We start from the raw sequence: 19698 nt of genomic DNA, 5'->3' as shown, positions 1-19698 counted from the left end.
CTGGACAGAGGAGATACTACCAAATATTTTATGATAATTAAATCAACTTTTATAACAGGAAGTTGTGAGATTCTCTTAACAGATTGTAACCTGTCATGATCATTGACCTTCTCCTTGTTTCTAATGAAACAAATGATAAACATCTTAATTTCCTTTTCCCCTACACACACACACACACACACACACACACACACTCATTCACTCTTACTTTGCCTGTTTGGTCTTTAGCACAGATGGATATTGTTTCACAATGATAGAAGAAGATGATTCTGGGATGCCTGTGGTCACTTCTGGATGTCTAGGACTGGAAGGCTCAGATTTTCAGTGTCGGGTAAGGAAGACAACTTGATTCCACCTTGTAACCTTTCCTTGGCTAGATTTCAAATGGTCAAGTTTCAAACAAGATAAAATAATTGTTTTTGTTTGTTTGTTTGTTTGTTTGTTTTACTAGCCTGTTTTTTGTAATTTGAAAAATAATTTGAATATTCTCATTGGGCCAATTCCATCTCCATTTTGAAATTAAATATTATTTTTATTTTTGCTGTTAACTTTTGGCTTAGTGACCCATTAGATCTTGCTCAAATTCCAGTTTAGTTAATTGCATTGAGTCAGGCCTTCTTCCTCAGTTTATACGGTGCACACTTGTTATTACAAGCGTAATAGTGATTGCATTGAAATGGAGACATTGCAGTAGGATAATACATGGTAATTTGAAAGAAATTACCTAATAGAAAACAATATTTTCAACATGTTTGAGTAAGAATTTTCAGTGAATTCTTTAAATGGTGTCAATTTCTTACGTTTTAGATTATGTGACTATAGAATTTAGGGGAAACCCACTAAAAGCCCTTTGGGTTCGATTTCAGGACACCCCCATTCCACATCAGAGAAGATCAATTGAATGCTGCACAGAACGGAATGAATGTAATAAAGATCTACACCCTACACTGCCTCCACTGAAAAACAAAGGTAAGTAGAGGAAGGGCTTCCAGGCTGGAAAAGCTTTAGGCGTAAAGAAAATAAAAACTTGCATGAATTCTCTTTTCTAAATGAATCTACCTGTACCATTTCCATTGCTGGGACAGAGGACAAGGCAAGATGATATAATGAAACTGTCATTTAAAGACACATACAAGTAGTTCTTGGGAAAATAGTCTTACATGGCTTCACTCCAGTTTATCTTATTTCTTTAACCTCACTTCATTTCCCCTCAGAAAACTACAGTTTCTAGAGCGTGTAGTGTGTTTCAGAAGGGTAGAGGAGGAAAACAGTGTTTTATGCTTACCCCTAAATATTATTCAGAAGGTGTGCTTAACCCCAAAACTGTTTATCTGCATTCATTTTAAAAATAAGGACTTACTTAGATTACTTGCTGGATGTCATTTCTTTTTATCTATGCTAGAGTAATTACTTTTTAGTCAAATTATATATATTGATAGAATGGAGAAAATATCTACAAAATTTAATTGGAAGACGTATATATTTAAATGTTGCACATTTAAAAAGCCAAATTATCACCCCCAGAGACTTCTTGTTAAAAACAGCTTCCACTTTTCCTTTCCCCTACTTGCTCTCACCACAAAAATCAGTGATTGTAATTGTCATAGAGTCCCAAGTCCTAAGTCTTACATTAGTGGTTTAAAATGATTTTTACTGATTAATTGTATTTCTTGAGAAGGGAAAATCTTTCCAACAAAATATGACATTTCATGGTTTGCATGATAACATTTTACAACACTTGTTACTACTATAGCCTCGAAAGCTCTGTAAGATAATTCACATCAAAAATTCAGTCAGTTTTTTTTTTTTTTAATTTTGTCAGTCAACATGCTGTGTGTTAAGGATACAGAAATGGATAAAGGAAATTTTTGCACTCAAGATGTGCACAGTAGGATATGAAAGAGAAATATATAAATAATTATATTCTGTCAGAAATATCCCTGTAGTAGAGTTAGATTATAAAGTGTAGTTATGGACACAGAAGAGTGAGTGCATACTCTACCTGGGGTGGGAGAATGTCAAAATAGCTTGAAAGAAATGATACTTGAACAAGACTTTAAGGATGAGCAGGAGTTTGCCAAGTGGAGAAGGCAGGAATAAAAATAAAAATAATAAAATAAAATGGCTAACTAACATAACTAAACATTGTGCTAAGTATTATGTTAATTAACCTGCTTGAGCCTCACAACAATCCTCTGAGGTACCTAGGATTATTAGTCCCCATTTAAATTGCAGCACAGTGAGGTTAATTAACTTTTTCAAGGTTGCACAGCGTGTGAGTTGTGTTGATGTAAGAAGCATCCAAACCTGTAGAGAATTTTAATGAGTTTATTTGATCCAAGCTGATGACAATTGCCAGGAAACAAAATCTCAACAGATTAAGAAAATGCTCTGGAGAACGGCCGTTTTGCAGCTTATTTTATACATTAGAATCTATGGAGGAGACCTAAGGAGGGTTACATGAAATCCATTGGTGGTAGATTAAGGAGGCAGGAGAAAGCTAAAGGGGGAAATCTCTGGGATTGGATAAAAAGTAAAATGGAGAGACTCATACTTCTTCTGCATTGGTGAGTATATGATAGTTAATAATTAACATTTACAGCACATAGCAATGGTTTTCGAGGAACAAGATAACAATGAGGGATTCTGTGGTCTAGTGCTCTGGTGCAGTGGGTTGTGCCCTAAGGGGTCTGGAAAAAGGGGATTACTCTGACCTTCCAAGGATATATTATCTTAGATGCAAAAGACCATAGGCAGACTTACTTCCTTTGTCAAGAAAGCTATAGGCCCAGGATGTGACTATCTGCCATGACCCACTTTCAGTTAGGGATTTTTATGTTCAGACCATCCTATGTGGTTAATTTTGGTCTCTGAGTTGTCCCTGCCATGAGGGCCTCCCCTGACTTTCTCAGGTTTAGTAAGTGGCCCTTTATCATCCACAGTAGCCGTGACTCAAACAGGCAATAGTACGTGCAGAGGTTTGGTTTGTGGTATTTGAGACACATTTGCAAAATATAGGCATATGAAATAGCGTGGCTGGTTGGAGAAAATCTCCTCATTAAATTGTTTGAAGCCTCACTATTCACAGTGGGCCTATGGACCAATAGCATCATTATCACTTAGAGCTCATTAGAAACACAGAACCTCAGGCCACATCCCTAAACCTGAATTTTGAACAAGATTCTCCCAATTTATTTATATTCACTTTAGAGTTTAGGCAAAGCTTTTGATAGAAAAAGACAAGACCCATCCATATGTGGATATAGCCAGAGCCACTGTGTCTCACTGTGTGAGTCCGACAACTCTTTGTTTGCAGAGAAAAACCACTTATGTCAATTTGCTGTAAAGTTCTGAAGGTTTACTTTCAATATGTGTAGTTATTTTCTTGTGAACCAGTTTCAAAAAGTAGGTGATCTATGGACAACATTTTGTATAGCACTGGTATAGGGACTTCTGTGCTAGGAGCGTGAGGGAGGGTGAGGAGTGGCTGGAAATGAAGACAGAAGTGCTAGATTTTAGAATCTCTTCCATGAAAAAGAAAAGGTTTTTCACATGCAAGAAGACGGCATGTGTCTTACAAGTAACAATAGGGTTTAAGAAAATCTAGAGTATCACATGCTGAAAGGTCTGCAATGCATGCATTATCCTGTAGATGGAGCCAGATTCTAGGTAGGACCAGGCAGGTGAGGGAGTATTCTCTGAGGCTGAGCATGTAGGGACTCTGAAAAACAGGGGAATAAGTCTCCAGAGAATGTAGTGAAAATGCTTTGAAAAGAAGGGCAGCAGCAATGAGAAGACAAGTCCGTGGTTCAGGGCATTAAGAAGAAGGATGCAAGTGGATTATACTGAAGATTATACAAGGTGATAGGCTTGGGTGGAGTTTAGTGGCATTAGGGTTTACTGCTTTGAACTCTGAGGATCCCAGGGAGTATCTAGACAAGATCTCTACAAATTCTACCTCACCCTCTGGATCATTCATTTTGGGGTGCAGTAAAAGTCACTGCACTGTGGTCTGAGAGAACTGGTGTTTTTTACATAGCTATCCCACAGAGCTGCAGGGTTTTTTGTTTGTTTGCTTTTTGCCTCCAGCATATACAGCACTATTTTTTTTTTTTTTTTGGAAGTGTACTATATATCTTTACTGTATATCAGCAATGCCTTGGTCAGAAACATGAGCGTTGTAGCCATATTGGATGTATATCTATTTATTATAATGTTAACCTAAAAATAAAAGGCCAGTGTGAAAGGCAACAAGTCTTCATTTGAAATCCAAAAGAATAGCTCTTCAGGAAGCTCTCATTCAGGCAGAAACCCAATTTGTGTTTCCAGTAGGAGGTGAAGGCAAGGGGTATTTATTAGAAAGGGAAGGGGAACAATTACGTGAATAGAAGGATGGAATTTCTATGGGTGGAGCTAAGCTAACATAGTTATGCTAATTCTAAAAATGCCTTTAATTTTCATAATATCTGATTTCTTATTTTCTTTGCAAAGAATTGTTTGGAATACAGTGCTGTTTTAGGCCTAGTCCAAAAGTTATTTTGCCCAGTTTTAACATTCCAAAGGTTTGAGAGGAGGAGTAAGACTTGCAAGATCGTTCCTCTCTGTTTTGGCAGTTCCAACTCCATTTTGAAGTGGCTCTGTTTATATTGTTATTTACAATTCCTACTGGAGATATGTGTGCGTGTGTTTCAGTATAAACTCAAAGAATAAGGATTGTGTTAAAGAGACATGGAATCATCTTCTTTTGATATTTTAAATTTTAATTGCCACACACACACACACACACACACACACACACACTCAGGACTAACCCTAAACTTTGTGGGGTTGGGACAGTAATATAAATAGATGTCTACATACCATTTACCTATGTATTCAACACTCAAAACCCAATATAGAATACTGGTAAATAAAATATATTCTATTAACTTAACAAATACATTTTCATAATGATGGGCAACACCAGCTTGGCATTTAGAATGCTTGAACTCCTGAGACATTCTCTCCAACATGGGAGTGTGACTGATGGGAACAGCTTTGTTCTCGTTTTTATCCGACACCATGAGTGGCCTCTTATATCCACAGTCTGTTGGTCTCAGACTGTGGAGAGTGATACTGTGGCTAGAAATGCCTGAATCACTCACCTAGGTCCCTACTACCTGTGGCAACCCCTATAGAAATTTCCCAGACTGGACCAATTTTGTGGCTGGATCGTCCCTTATGGTTTTTATTATGATTTTAAGACTTACCTCAGCAACAACCCTCAGGGAACTTGGAAAAACCAGATTTCTTATTCACAGGTTCTGAGGGTACAGGGTATGCACGAGGGCAACACAGCAAGTTCATGGGTAGAGAGAGGGAGAGAGCAAAAGTGAGCTTGGGTGTGGGGCTCTGCCTTTATTGGGGTTGAGGGTAGGGTACCTTGTGTTTTGTGAGTTCACTCTTTATTGAAGTATTTAAAACATAAGAGCAGGAATTAGGGTATAGTTAGGGAAAAGTAGAGTTACTCAAGTAGCCGGTTATCTAGATTACCCAGGGCTTTCTAAAAGGAAACTTTACGTGTAGGACAGCCTGGTTTCTTATCTAGTTATGGTTATTTGAGATGGATGTCTTTGAATGATGCCTTAGCAATCAGAAGCTTAATGTAAGGCACTTATGTTATGATCAAAAAGCTTAATATCAGATACTTAAACTAGAACACCCCAGCTCTCTGGTTTGTACTCCACTCACATGCTGTGCCACCTGTGGCCACCCCTCAGGCCTTCAGGTACCCGCACCAGCTCCTTGGTCCACCCCCAGGAGGACAGGGGTACAGAAGGAGGCCCTCACTGTTCCTGAACACAGACATGGGATGTGTAGGCAAGGAATTCCAGAATTCTGGGCAATGGAAAATGGGAGGGGACAGCTTCTGGGTGAACACATTTTCCTGGTTCCTGCACATCAATTGCTCAGTGGGATGGGTCATGGTTGGAGGGAGCCAGACCAGGACCCTCTGAAGCTCAGAGCCAGGCCAATTTTCTAGACTAAGAACAATGGAAATCATCATATTAATTGTGATATTTGCTTATGTGAATGGAGTGCTTACTTACTGTGGCTCTTTTCTTTAACATTTAATCCTCATAACAACCCAAGGAAGAAGGCAATATATTATCCCCATTTCACAGACATGAAAGCTGAGGAATCTGGAGATTAAATACTGTGCAAAGTGTACATAGCTAGAGTAAGTAGTGGAGATAAGAAACGGGCCAATGATGTCATCTCACTAAATCTTTTATAGAAACCTCTGAATGACATTCTCAAAAAAAAAACACACAAAAAAAAAACCCAAATGCTTTAACCTATATGAGTCAGAAAACTCTCAATAGTTGTTAGCCATTTAATATAACAATTGATAAACAATTAATAGATTATTTTCAAAGTATTCTATTTATTCTATTCGCCTTGCCCACTTAGACCATTCTCAGGTACACATTAGTTACTATTTTTAGAATATGGTGTTAGAGGGTTGCTTGCTCTGCTCCTTGCAAGTGTGTGTGCTCTCTCTCTGTGTCTTCCTCCCTCCTCTTCTTCCAATTTAACATTTATTAAGTCCCAGTTGAGTATTAGGCCAGTGGCTTTCAAGCTTTAGGTGTATCAGAATTGCTTGGAGGCCTTGTTAGATCACGGATAACTGGCTCCCACCTATTTTCCAATTTAGTAGATCTGAGTGGGCCCCAATAATTTTCATTTTAAGGAGCTCCCAGATGATGCTGATGCTGTTAACCCAGTGATCAAACCTTGAGAACCTGTACTAGGCATCACCTAGTCAATTATTACATATTATTATAGACTGTTATAGGTATTAGTATAGATTATTATCGATTTATTATAAATCTATATATCAAATTAGTATAAAATAGAGACAATTGTGTTAAAAGAATAGGGGGAAGAAAAGTCCAGCTTACCAACTTTCGGTGTCATTCTTGTTCTTTAATAATTGCTGTCCCCCAAAATTTAAATGATTAATCTTATGGCAAAATATCTATTACTAGGTGCTAAATAATAATAGACTTTGGTGATATTCTATTATTAGAGATCAGAGAAGTACCAAGTGTAGAGGTAAATCGCTACCAATAAATTGTGCTACTAAAAACAAATACATCAGAAAACCTTTTCTACTGATCTAGAGCTTCCTTAAACTCCTTTTTTAAAAAAACTTAGGGGTAGTTAGCAGGAAATTAGAGATGCACAATCGCATTCAATGAATATTTTATCAATGTCCTTGAAATTTTATTTGTCATCTTCTGTTTCAAAAAAAAAAGGAAGATAAAGGGAGGCCAGAATGCAGCTTAACTTATTTTATAAATACTCATTTTTCTTTTGCTTTGCTTATTCCATTTCAGCATCAGCAAAACAGAATACCCTCGGATAATAGTCTCTCTCTTTTGAGGAGGAAATATGAAAAAATAATTAGATCAGATGCAGCACCTTCATCATAAGCAATAAAATATGATCTGGGAAGCTCACTGACACTGCAGCTGGTGCTAAGAGTAGGAAGAGATGTCTATTTTGATGGAGAGGCTGAAAGGAAGAATTCGTGGTGCCTGGTGCCTGGTCTCTGCCTTTAGAATTAGTGATGAAGGGGCAGCGGGATGCTGGGAGGGATGATGTATGCCCAGACTCTCAGCATCAGATGGTTTGACCAAGATACTGTGAGTAAAATGTCCTTGTAGGCTGGAGAATTTGATAAGATTTTTTTTTTCCCCTTCCCTCAAATTACTTATTTTAATCACTTATTTTTATTTAATTTTTTTTAAAAAAAGAACACTTGAAGTGAAGGACTGGTGTTAAAATGAAATGAACAGAAGCCCTTGCTTTATTTAATGGGATCCTTTAATTTGGCTTTTACAGAATAAAAGTGTATATAATTTTTTGAAATAGGCATAAGTTTGTGTTTAAGTGTGGGAATTACTCATATGTATTACACATATACTTCATAGAAAATGTATCAAAAATAATATTCTGCCTTGAAATATGGTAATTTCAGTGTCATTTAAGGCAAATTATAGTACAGGATTTCCAAAGTTAAAATTTATCTTATTTTTCATACTCAATTAAAACTATATTCTGAGCAGTTTAGATTTGTTTTAAAATGCTATTGCTTAGGTTAGATATTGCTGATTACAAATGAAACTATATAGGTAACATTGAAACATCTCCCTCATTCTCCACAACACAGATCAAATATGTGATAGTGTGCAGAATGCAACAGTACATGCCATAATTTGCCTCTCATACTTATATTACACAATGGCAACATAAACCAATACGTGAATTTGAGCTAAATTCTTTGCCAGGGAGTAGTTCTACCATTTCTTGAAATGTTCAGCAATATTTTGGATTTAATTTTGTATTTGGGACCAAAGGAAGGAATTTAGAAATAGTCTTTTTATTTCTCCTTGAATGTAATAATCTGGATATAAAAATTTTGTCTTAACCTCCTTTGTTTCCAGGAAATTGCTTATTAAATTTCCTGTTGCAATTGTAAACCATTGTCTAACCTTATAAAAACAGTCCTATCATTTTGAGCCCTTACAAACCACCTAATTATCAAAGAGGAGACAAGTAGCCAGAGAATGCTATTTTGTTAGGAAACCACTGGTGGTTCTTACTTGCCTCTCAGGGTGAACCAGATTTCCCTGAAGAGTTCTCCTTTCTACTTCCCTGAGCCTTTGGAGTGACAGGGCAGGGAGAAATCTGCTACCCTAGCGAGAGAGAACTCCCGGCCTCGTTCTTTTCCTGATAGGTATCTGGAAGGGTTGGCTTTCCAAGACTCTGGCAGGGACTTGAATGTTTACATTGTTCATGCTCTGAGCACAGGTAATGGCGGATTAAAACATGACCAGCACAACCAACAGAAACAAAAGGTTTATTGATGAGGATCACTTATTCATGACAGAAGACAAGGAGGCAGAGATGAGGCTGCAGGGGATAGAGTTTTGGGGACAAAGAAAAGGAAAATGGGAAGGTAATACTAGACTTAAAAAAAGTGCTTGATGGTAAGGAAAGAATCCCTTAGATCCTTGCTGGTCTCATTCCTCTCATAAATCAGATATATAATAAGATGAGTAATAAAGTGTGCTTACAGTTCAGAGGGCATTTTGCATTTACCTGCAAAAGTAAAGCGCAGTGGGCCTGAGAGTCTTAGTAAAATTGTTATCACTTGAATGAAAGTATTCTGTATTCAGATACTGACACGTTGTGCTTATGTAGTGAGTTCCCTAGTGTTGAACATCCAGTGTGCTCTTCGGTTTTCAGCAAATTCAGGCTTTTTGCTTTTGTTATTGAAATACATTTTAAGCTAAGTTTCCAGAGATAGTATTTCCACATCTATGTCCCATGGTATTTGTACACCTGCATACTCATATGTAAACATTGTGAATTGTGCTGACTTCCGGTTTATTGTTAATTTTGCCTACAATTAAGGAAAGAAGGCATAGAGGGAAAATTGACTGAGACGATTCATTGTGTAAAGTCTTAGCCTACTTAATTTTAAGAGCTTTATTTTCAAGACTTTCTAAGCAACACTTTTCAGACAATGCATGTGCTAATTATATATGACTTCCGTCGGTGTTAAAGCCTCGGTGGCTTTTTGGATTTGTACTATAGTGGGTCAAATTCCTGAACTCCTTTTTTTATGAACCGTTGGCAATGTTTCTGAAATTGTTACTATAAAATTGCTTATATTTAATGGTCCTTCATTTAATCTTTTTAAATACAGACTGTTTCCAATAATATTTGGGTAGTAGTGTTGATCATAAATAATTGTTAAACATATATTGTAGACTGATGAGTAAATCATAACATTAACTATCACAATATTCAGACAAGAAATTAGTATAAAGAGCTGTGGATTTTAGTTTATTATAAATAAATTTTCTCTGAAATATTTCAAAGGAAGATTGATTTTCAATTTATATGTTCATGTTAATTTCCTGATTTTGATAATTATATTACCATTTGATAAGACAATGTCCAGTTCTTAGGAAGCACACTCAGAAGTGTTTATGGGTAGGGATATTATATCTGTAACATCAGACGATCCACAAATTATGCATACATACAAATAAAAAATAAACAGAAATATGAATACAGATATATCCAGTCGTGCATCACTTAATAATCGGGATACATTCTGAGAAATGCGTCATTAGGCAATTTCCTTGTGTGAGCATCGTAGAGTGCACTTACACAAACCTAGGTGATCTAGCCTACAGCACACCTGGGCTCAAGGGTACAGCCTGTTGCCCCTGGGTTATAAGCCTGTACAGCATATTGCTGTACTGAATACTGTATGTAATTATCATGCATTGCTTATGCCCGTTTAGGATGGCTACAACAACACTAGGCAATAGGAACTTTTCAGCTTCATTATAATTGACAGTGATCATATACGTGACCACCGCCGTGTATGCAGTCATCATGGACTGAAACAGCATAGTGCAGTGCATGACTGTATGTACACATATGTGTGTGTGTGTATACAAGTATATATATATGCATATATATATATAGCGAGAGAGAGAGAGAGGGAGAGATACTGAGAGAAGAAGAGAATTATGAAGCAAATATGGCAACATTTTTAAAATGGGAAATCACTGTAAAGGGCATATTGGAGTTCTTTATCCTTACAGGTTTTCATAAGGCTTACATTATTTCAAAATAATTAAAGCATATGTTCACATTGATGGTGAAATAGAAACTGTGTAATCTTTTTTTAAAAGGATATTTTGATAGTATGTATAAAAAGCCTTAAATTCTATACTTTTAAACTAATAATTCTACTTCTAAGAGTCAGATTAAGGAAATAATCATTGATGTGTATAATGATTTATGTATAATGTGTTCATCACAGAATTTTATGTATTACAAAGATGTGCTATTGCAAAATCTTTGTAGTCTCCTAAATATATATCATCAGAGGATTGACTTTCTGGATGTGTCTGTATATGTACTCTGTAGTCTTTAGAACTCATGCTGCAGGAAAAGAGTTGATTGTTTTGGAAACATCCAGAATATTAAAAATGAAAACAATCTAGTTACAGAGCAATTACAATGATTTCTTTTTCCATTTTTTTGTGTTGGTAAAATACACATAACATAAAATTTACCATTTTACCATTCAGTTCAATGTAGTAAATATGTTCATAATGTTGTACAACCATCACTACCATCCATTTCCAGAGTTCTTTTCATCTTGTAAAACTGAAATTCTGTACCCACTGAGCAATAACTTCCCCATTTCCTGTTCTCTTCAGCCCCTGTCAACCACCATTCTACTTTTTTGTCTTTAGGATTTTGACTACTCTAAGTACCTCATATGAGTGGAGTCATGCAGTATCTGTCTTTTTGGGATTGGCTTATTTCACTAGCATAATGTCCTCAAGATTCATCCATGTCGTAGCATATGTCATGATTTCCTTCCTTTTTAGGGCCGAATAGTATTCCATGTGTGTATACACCACATTTTGTTTATCTATTCATCTGTCAATGGACACTTGGATTTCGTCCATGTTTTTGCTGTTATGAATGATGCTGCTGTGGATATGGTTGTATACAATGCCTTTTTAGGAAGTATTTTGCTCATGAACTTTTTTGTTCATTGAAATGATACTGCAAAGGCATACTATAAAATGTTGGTAGTAATTTTCCTAAGTAGTGGCAATTCTCTTTATTTTAAGTTAGTTGGTGCTTTTCATGGAACATATAATATTTTGGGGTTGATAAAAAAGGTACATTGGGTGGGAAAAGTTCTGCAGCACAAGTGTTTAGGTAGTTTTCCAGTTAAATGTACACAACACAGTTGGAAAACCTCTTCTTCATAGTAACCATAGTTATAAGTGACAGTAATACTATTTAAAATTCAATAGCAGTAATCCCACTCTCAAAGACATATGGTCCCCTTAATAAGAATGGTGCTAATATTATTACTATTATAAGTGCACCTGGTTTTAGTCAGTTTTCTCAAAATATGTTCCAGAGACGACCTGCATATAAATCAGCCCAGATGATCATAAAAAAAAAAAATAATAAAGTACTTTGAATAAAAATCTCTGGAGTTGAAGTCAGTAAACATGCACTTGTATGAAGTTCTCCAAGTCATTCTTATTTATATGAAGTTGGAGAAATCATGTTGTATGTAAATCTGATGTGTTGGAGTTAGAACAACATGAATAATATTTAATAATTTGTTCTATAAAAGGATCACACTATATATTCTTTGAGTAGAACATACCCATTTAAAAAATATAAATGCAATTAATGAAAAATGTGTGTATTTTAGAAGGGCATTTTTGTTTAAAGTGATGCCTATCCCTATATTTTATACATGTTTGGCAATACTGAAGGAATCCTGTCCCTTTGCATCTATCATAAGATAACTTTGTGTGTTATGTACAATAAATATAGGTTAGTTTTTTAATCCAAATTCATGATATAAAGCGCTCTAGAAACTGCATGAGAGAAGCCTGTAAACCCATGAGATGGATCTGAACTAGAAATGAACTGCCTACTTGTATTTTAGGGGCACTGACCCATTTACTACATTTGTTCATTTTCTGTGCTTTTATCTATCCAGTGTCAAGCCTTTTCCTTACAGATGGGAAGAAATGCATGCTCTTGAATTGAGTGCCTATATGAACAATGATTCATGCTAGTCAAAATGATTTAATTTGGAGTGTGTACTTATATATTATTTTCTTATCAAAATGCAGGTTAAAAGGATCTGTCACATTTTGCATATGGAGCTTAGCAAGCACTTTTAGGAAAGAGTTGCTTCTTAATTTTTAAGTGAAAATGTTCTCTGTTTTATGGTTCTCTTTACTTTCTTTTTAATTTCAGATTTTGTTGACGGACCTATACACCACAAAGCCTTACTTATATCTGTGACTGTCTGTAGTTTGCTCTTGGTCCTTATCATTTTATTCTGTTACTTCAGGTAAGTTTCCAACATGTAGATGTAGAATTTTGAGTTTATAATATCTTTCTCATACTACTATACTACCTGCTGATGTTTTCTTTTTTCACACAGCTTTCTTTGACCTAACTAGATCTTAGATTTCACTGATAATATCAGTTACTATTGATAAGATGGATATTTGTCCTAATGAAGCTATTAATAGATACCTATCTCATTTCTGCTTTGGACATCAAAACTAACCAGACAAATTTCACCCCTAGCAAAATTAGAGTAGTTAGGAAATTAAGGAACTAGTTACTGTTGAGTTTGATTCTACGAGAAATTAGCATGTTGAACTTAGAATCGCTCTAGTAATTCCCTATTTCCTGAGTTAACAATTTCACCTTAGTATTGAAAGATTTTAAAGATAATTTAGAGATTAATTATTAAAACAGGTTCAGTTACTGTATTAAAGTAAAGTATGGTGGTTACAAATTATTTTTAGTCACTAAGAACTTATTTTGTAGTTTGTGAAATACAAGAACCTTTAAATTCATGTCACTTCCCTTTTGTAATACTCATTTATAATACTATTCTATAAATGGGAGTCCATTTAAATAAATTGATTTCTAATTGGAGATATAATTACTGACAAAAATTTTTAAAGTTTAAATGTATTTCATTTATCTGTACTATTGTTCTATATATTGCCTTAGATGAGAGTTAGCTATAATGTCTTTTGGAAACCAAAAGTTTGCATTCATCTATAATTAATTAGGAACTTAAAGGGAAAGATTTTAGGAACTGAATATTGGAGCTATATATAAACATTAACAGAATATAACCTGCTGGGAAATAGTCAATGGACGGGAATAGAGAAGAAAAATTGTAGATGGTTGACACTAAGTAAAAACATATAGTTTACTTTAAAAAATAGATTAGGAAAATAATTAATGATTTGTATTTTAGAAATCATAACTGATGGTAATAAATACTGTGCATTTAATCTTACATTTATGTGCTAAAATAAAACCTGCCAGGGTTAATGTTTTATCTGTAGTGTTTTGCCTATATTGCAATCGAGTGTCTAAAATGCTCTTCCTTTATGTATCTTTAGGTATAAAAGACAAGAAACCAGACCTCGGTACAGCATTGGGTTAGAACAGGATGAAACTTACATTCCTCCTGGAGAATCCCTGAGAGACTTAATTGAGCAGTCTCAAAGCTCAGGAAGTGGATCAGGCCTCCCTCTACTGGTATGAGAAGAACATACCTTGTATTTAAAGGAAATGTCTTCTGAGAGGAAATGTCAATAAATACAGGGTTTCATTTTCCTGAAACAGATACGGCAAGACACAGAGAACGTTCTGTGCAATCAGTGAGATATCAGATCTCAGATGCAGGGCTTCATGGTAACATTGTGACATATTGGGGGTGAGGTGATTGTTTTTTAATGTCAGTGTATGGTTACAATCCAAACCCTCAGACATTCTGATCAAGAGCAGATTAGAAAACATTAAACTGGTGCCATCTTCCCTCTGTTTTCAGTAAGGATTGCGTTACTGCACTTTGGCCTGGCTTTTGAAGGAAAAAGTATTACAACCAACTGGGATCTGAGTGCTTTTACAAAGGAAGAAGGCTGCATTTCAGCTGGAGGGTTTATGTTTCAGAGTGAAGTCCTGGCTTTTCCATTCAGGAGAGGTTTAATTTTCTGATGGTCAACACTGCCAACCTTGAAGAAAATATATACTGAATCCAAGGCACTTGCTCTAATGAGAAAAACAGTTGGTTCCTTTATGGACTATTCAAAAAGATCGTTGGGACTCAGGATGGAAATACCAATTTTAATGAGAAATATTTTCTTTTATAACTCCTAAGAATAATTTTCCTAATCTTTATTGTCTCGTTCTGACTTGGATATCTTGTTTACTGTATTCCTTTAGTGACCTTTAATTTAGTACTAAAAATAACTTTTAAAAAAAGTCTCAAGCCAAGAATTTATTTTATAACATTTTTTTGGACATCCAAAAAAATGTATATATTTAAAGTGTAGAACTTGAAGAATTTGGAGATGAGTATACATGTGAGAAACCATCACCACAATCTGTGCCTTATACATATTTATCACCTCCAAAAGTTTTCTCCTGCCCTCTTTATCATTATTATTATTTTATGATAACAACACAGGATTTACTCTTGTAGCGAATTTTTGAATACACTACACCGTTTATAACTGTAGACACTATAGATCTCTAGGTTTTACTCATCTTGCATAATTGAAACTCTGTACTCTTTGACTAATACCTCCCCTGAAGGTAAGAAAGCAGCAGAAAACCACTTGCCAAGGAGGAGTCATGGTGACCAAACTGATGCTACTTAGGATACACATTTTTCTTATCAAATTGCTTGATTTTTTAATTCTTAGAATTTAATTAATATATAGCAATACAAATTTTATATTTAAAAATCTTATACTATTTAAAAAATACAAATATTAAAATCCCCTTTGATATTTATGAATCAGATACTCATGCTCTTGGAATTGAAAACAATTTGCTTTCTCCTTCTAACCCATCTTTCTTATTACTGTGGAGGTATCTCTCCAAAATCTTTGGCCTTACTATGTTACTTCCCTGGATAAAACATTTTACTATCCAGTAGCCTTTCTGGGTCTTCTTTCTTAGCTTGGTCTGTATGGCATACCTCTTCTCCCACCTCACCTCCACCTACTTCCAGCACTCTGTCAGCCTTGAGAAACCTAATGGTTTCTTAAATACAGTTAAGTCCTCACCTAACATTGTTGTTTGGTTCTCTGACTTTAAGTGAAACAACTTCTAACAAAACCAATTTTACCCTAAGCTAATTGACATAAACAGGAATTAGGTTCCTATGACATCTTGTCAGGCTTATAACGAATTGACATTGCACAAAACAACGTTTTTTGAGGACCTGCTGTACAAAATATCTTTTTAAAGTCCATGTCTCTGTAAATGTAATGTCTTCATGGAGAGTTCCTCAAACTTATGGCTCATGGCCTACCTCATGTATTATCTCTGAGACAGCTTACTCCAATCTGAACCAGTCTATTTATAGTCTTCTATCATAACATCTTGCTTGTAGTATCAATACAGCGGTTTAAAATAACGGTTATAATGGATATTAGTGTTTCTGTATCTTTAAGAGGACTCTCGTTCTTTAGGGGTGGAGATTACATTTTGTTCACTTTTGTATCCCTCTGATTGGTTAAATGGGCTATTAAATAATTTGTTTTAAAAGCTTTCAACTCCAATTTTTAATATCTGTGAAAATACTATGCTATTTCTATAATCTAAATACCAGAAAAATAGAATTTGGCTTCTATCAAAAAATGGTTAAGAGTAGCCAGACTGCCAGGATACCAATCCTGGATGGACCGGCCTTTACAAATATGATCTCATTTAATCCTCATATCAACCGTGTGAGGTAGTTCTAGAAATACAGCCCAGATAGGTCATCTAGCATTTATGTGGAGAAGCCAGGATTCAAATCCAGATGATCTGCCTCTAGAATCTGTGATCTTAACGTTTGTGAGATGTGAACCAAATACTGGTTAAATAAAACAAAGAGATGCATTTGATAGGGGCAGGTGGGAAGGGGGATCCCATAAAACCCAGTTCAGTGAAGAAAAAAATATCAGTATTACAGATTTAAGATCCTATTATTGTAAGATAATGCAAAGTATACATTATATTATTATGTGAGTATCATACCTTAAATACCAATTTGTTATTTATTTCATTAACATAAGGGGAAAATCCATGCCTTATGTGTACTGGGGGTGCCAAAAAATGTATACATTTGTATTTGCCAATTGTCTCTGTCTCTGTCTCTCTCTCTTCCTTTAAGGAAGGACTATCATAGGGTGGTTGTAAGAATTAAGATACTGTGTGTGTGTCTCATATATATATTTATACACATATATATGTATATATATGTATATATATATGCTATTTATATACCTAATTGTACTCATTTTACAGGAAACAATTCTTTTTGGAATCACAATTATAAGTGATTATACCTTACAGATATTTTATGTGAACAATAAGCTTTCAAAATAGATATCTAAGAATGTAATATAGATTAATAGTTTAGGTAGAGAAAGAGCAGAAACATTTACTAAATTAAATTAAAAAATAAATCACATAGTTTTTACATTTTTCAAGTTCCTTTTCAGGTCCTCAGATATTATAATAAACCTCAAAATACAAGTATATTTTTAATTTTTCAATATAACTTATTGATACTTTTTGTCTTTGAGATAAGTTGTTCCTATTCTTTCGAGCATTGCCAATTCCATCAGTACTTTCATGAAATTATAAGATATATTAGCATTAGAAAAGAAAAGGATGCAAAACTGTTCCTTAGGAAATATCCATAGATTTACATAGCAATGCTTTGTAACATCTGTAAATTAAGTATAATATTCCTTTAATAAATGTGTGAAGTTTCCTCTCAAGTCAATAATTTAACTATGTACTTGTGTTTTGGGCTCTCAGCTGCTTAGTGCTCTTGATGCTTCTGTTCCCTCACGTGGGAAGGGAAGTGTACTGGAAATACATCCTCGCATAGCATGTTTGGTTCCTAAGGGAGGAAAGCTGCTCAGCACATACTCCGTTCCTTATTTCCTTCAGGCTGAGGGACTTAATGGCATGTCAGCAATGCTTTTATTTTTCAATCCTGCTTTTAGAAAATTTAAAAAAGACCACTTTTCCCCCAAAAGCTTTTAATCTGATAATATTATTACTGTTAATAGTTATGGCAATGGATAGCATTATCTCTTGAATCCTCCATATGGAAAAAACAGAACTAATCCTAGTTGGTAGTCATCAGTGGGAAACAAAATGATGGCCCCCCACATGTCCATGTCCGAATCTGTAGACTCTGTTATTGTACCTGGCCAAGGGGATTTGAGATGACATTATTCTGGATTATCTGGGTAGACGCAATGTAATTACATGGTCCTTAAATGTGAAAAAAATACGTTTTAAGTGTTTTTGATGCAAAGCATATCTCTGCATACAGTTCATTCCAGTTTTCTGATCAAATCTTATAAGAGTTCTGTGCTAGCTTCTTTCTATATGAGTCCCCAATTATATAAATTGTCACCTATACTTGGCCCCTTCAGTTATAGTGTTCTTAAAATATTTTCTGGTAAACACAGATGGGATAAAGATTATATATAAAGTAACATTTAACCTCTATGCCACTTAGCTCTCCTATTTTCTTTTTCTTTGTCTCTACTACACTCTAATTTTTCAGAGCTTTCTCCAGCTCTAATCTGTTGTTTTACCTGTCCATTTTACAGTTTTGATTGGGACAATTAACTGTCCATTTCAAAGTATAATTTTCATTAGTTTCTTATTGCTTGCTTACTTTTCATTCCAACTTCTTTCTTTATATATTCATGTAGCATTACTCAGCATTCTATTCCTCAGCATATCTGAAAATTCCAATATCTGTACTCTGGAAGGGTTAAATATATCGGGATTGTTTCTCTTGACTCATTTATAGTGGCTATTTCCTTTTGTTTTGAGGAATTTATTCTGTGGAATCTTCTCTTTTTTCCCTTCCTTCTCTCCCTCCCTCTTCTCCTCTCTGCCCCCCCCCCCCTTGGGGATTTCCTTTATTTACTGGTATTGACATAAGAACATCCAAACCTGTAAAGAATTTTTATAAAAATGTAGTTGAGCCAAACAGAGGATACACCTGGAAGCAAGCTCTCAACAGACTGAGAAAAATGCTTCTCAGATTGGAAGTTTGCAGCTTCTTTTATGCATTTGAAATTAAGGAGGGAAAGTACATAAAGGTGGGAGAAAACAAGGCGAGATTGGATTACAGGATAGTTAATAAGATTATGTGCTCCGTTGCTGGAGGTTTAGATTCTGAGGGGCCTGAAAAGAGGCATTTCAAAGGTGTGTTAACCCAGATGCACTGAAACAATAGACAGGGCTTGCTTAAGGCAAAGATAAACCTTTTACTAAAGAAGTTGTATGCCTGTGGCATGGCTGCCCACCATCACCTGCTCTGTTAGGAATTTATGATCAGATCACTCTGTGAGGTTATTTCCTTAGAACCCCTTTTTTTTAACATACTTGTGAGCCCAACAATACATTATAGTTTTTTATTTCATATATTTTACCCGTGATCAGCTTAATATGGTAGCAAGAATTCCTTCAAAGTACCTAGTAAGTTACTGCAGTGGTGGGACGTGAAGTATTATGGAAATGATTTCCTCAAGAGAGGATTTGTATTTGATTTTGCTGGAAGCCATGGGGTGCTACCAACTAGGACGAATTTAGCACCATTCAGTGGTCCCAGCTTAATGCTGAAGCCGTAGGTTCAGTTTCTTTACTTTTAAAGGGATTAACATTTAGAATCTGGATCCCAGTGTTGGTATCATTCTTAGCCCAGACAGCAACCTAGCTTTTGTATGTGCTTAATGGTTATCGTTCCCTGCTGTGGTCTCAACTCTTTCCTTCCTCTTTTCCTCCCTCTTTTCTTTCCTCCCTCTCTCCTTCCTTCATCCCTCCCTGCTTGAAGATTTCCTTTATTATTTTTTTTATGTGCCCAACAATGCATTACAATTTTGATTTTTTTAAAATTAAATTTATTGGGGTGACAATTGTTAGTAAAATTACATAGATTTCAGGTGTACAATTCTGTATTACATCATCTATAAATCCCATTGTGTGTTCATCACCCAGAGTCAGTTCTCCTTC

General features: G+C 35.3%; 1 protein-coding gene across 9 annotated transcripts in view; it reads left to right on the top strand.

Annotated features, from left to right (window-relative positions):
* The window catches only part of BMPR1B (bone morphogenetic protein receptor type 1B), a 368302-nt gene that overhangs the window by 327098 nt on the left and 21506 nt on the right, over positions 1–19698 (top strand). For all 9 annotated transcript variants that reach the window (XM_019741148.2, XM_074323317.1, XM_074323315.1 and 6 more), the window contains 4 exons: positions 229–331; positions 867–969; positions 12880–12976; positions 14055–14193. In XM_019741148.2, the coding sequence (XP_019596707.1) occupies positions 229–331; positions 867–969; positions 12880–12976; positions 14055–14193 (442 nt within the window). The remainder of the gene's footprint in view (positions 1–228; positions 332–866; positions 970–12879; positions 12977–14054; positions 14194–19698) is intronic.

The sequence above is a fragment of the Rhinolophus sinicus genome, linkage group LG02 (genome assembly GCF_036562045.2).
Source record: "Rhinolophus sinicus isolate RSC01 linkage group LG02, ASM3656204v1, whole genome shotgun sequence".
In the NCBI taxonomy this organism is placed as follows: domain Eukaryota; kingdom Metazoa; phylum Chordata; class Mammalia; order Chiroptera; family Rhinolophidae; genus Rhinolophus; species Rhinolophus sinicus.
Note: the sequence above shows the minus strand (reverse complement) of the source record. Positions and strands in the feature narration are given on the sequence as shown.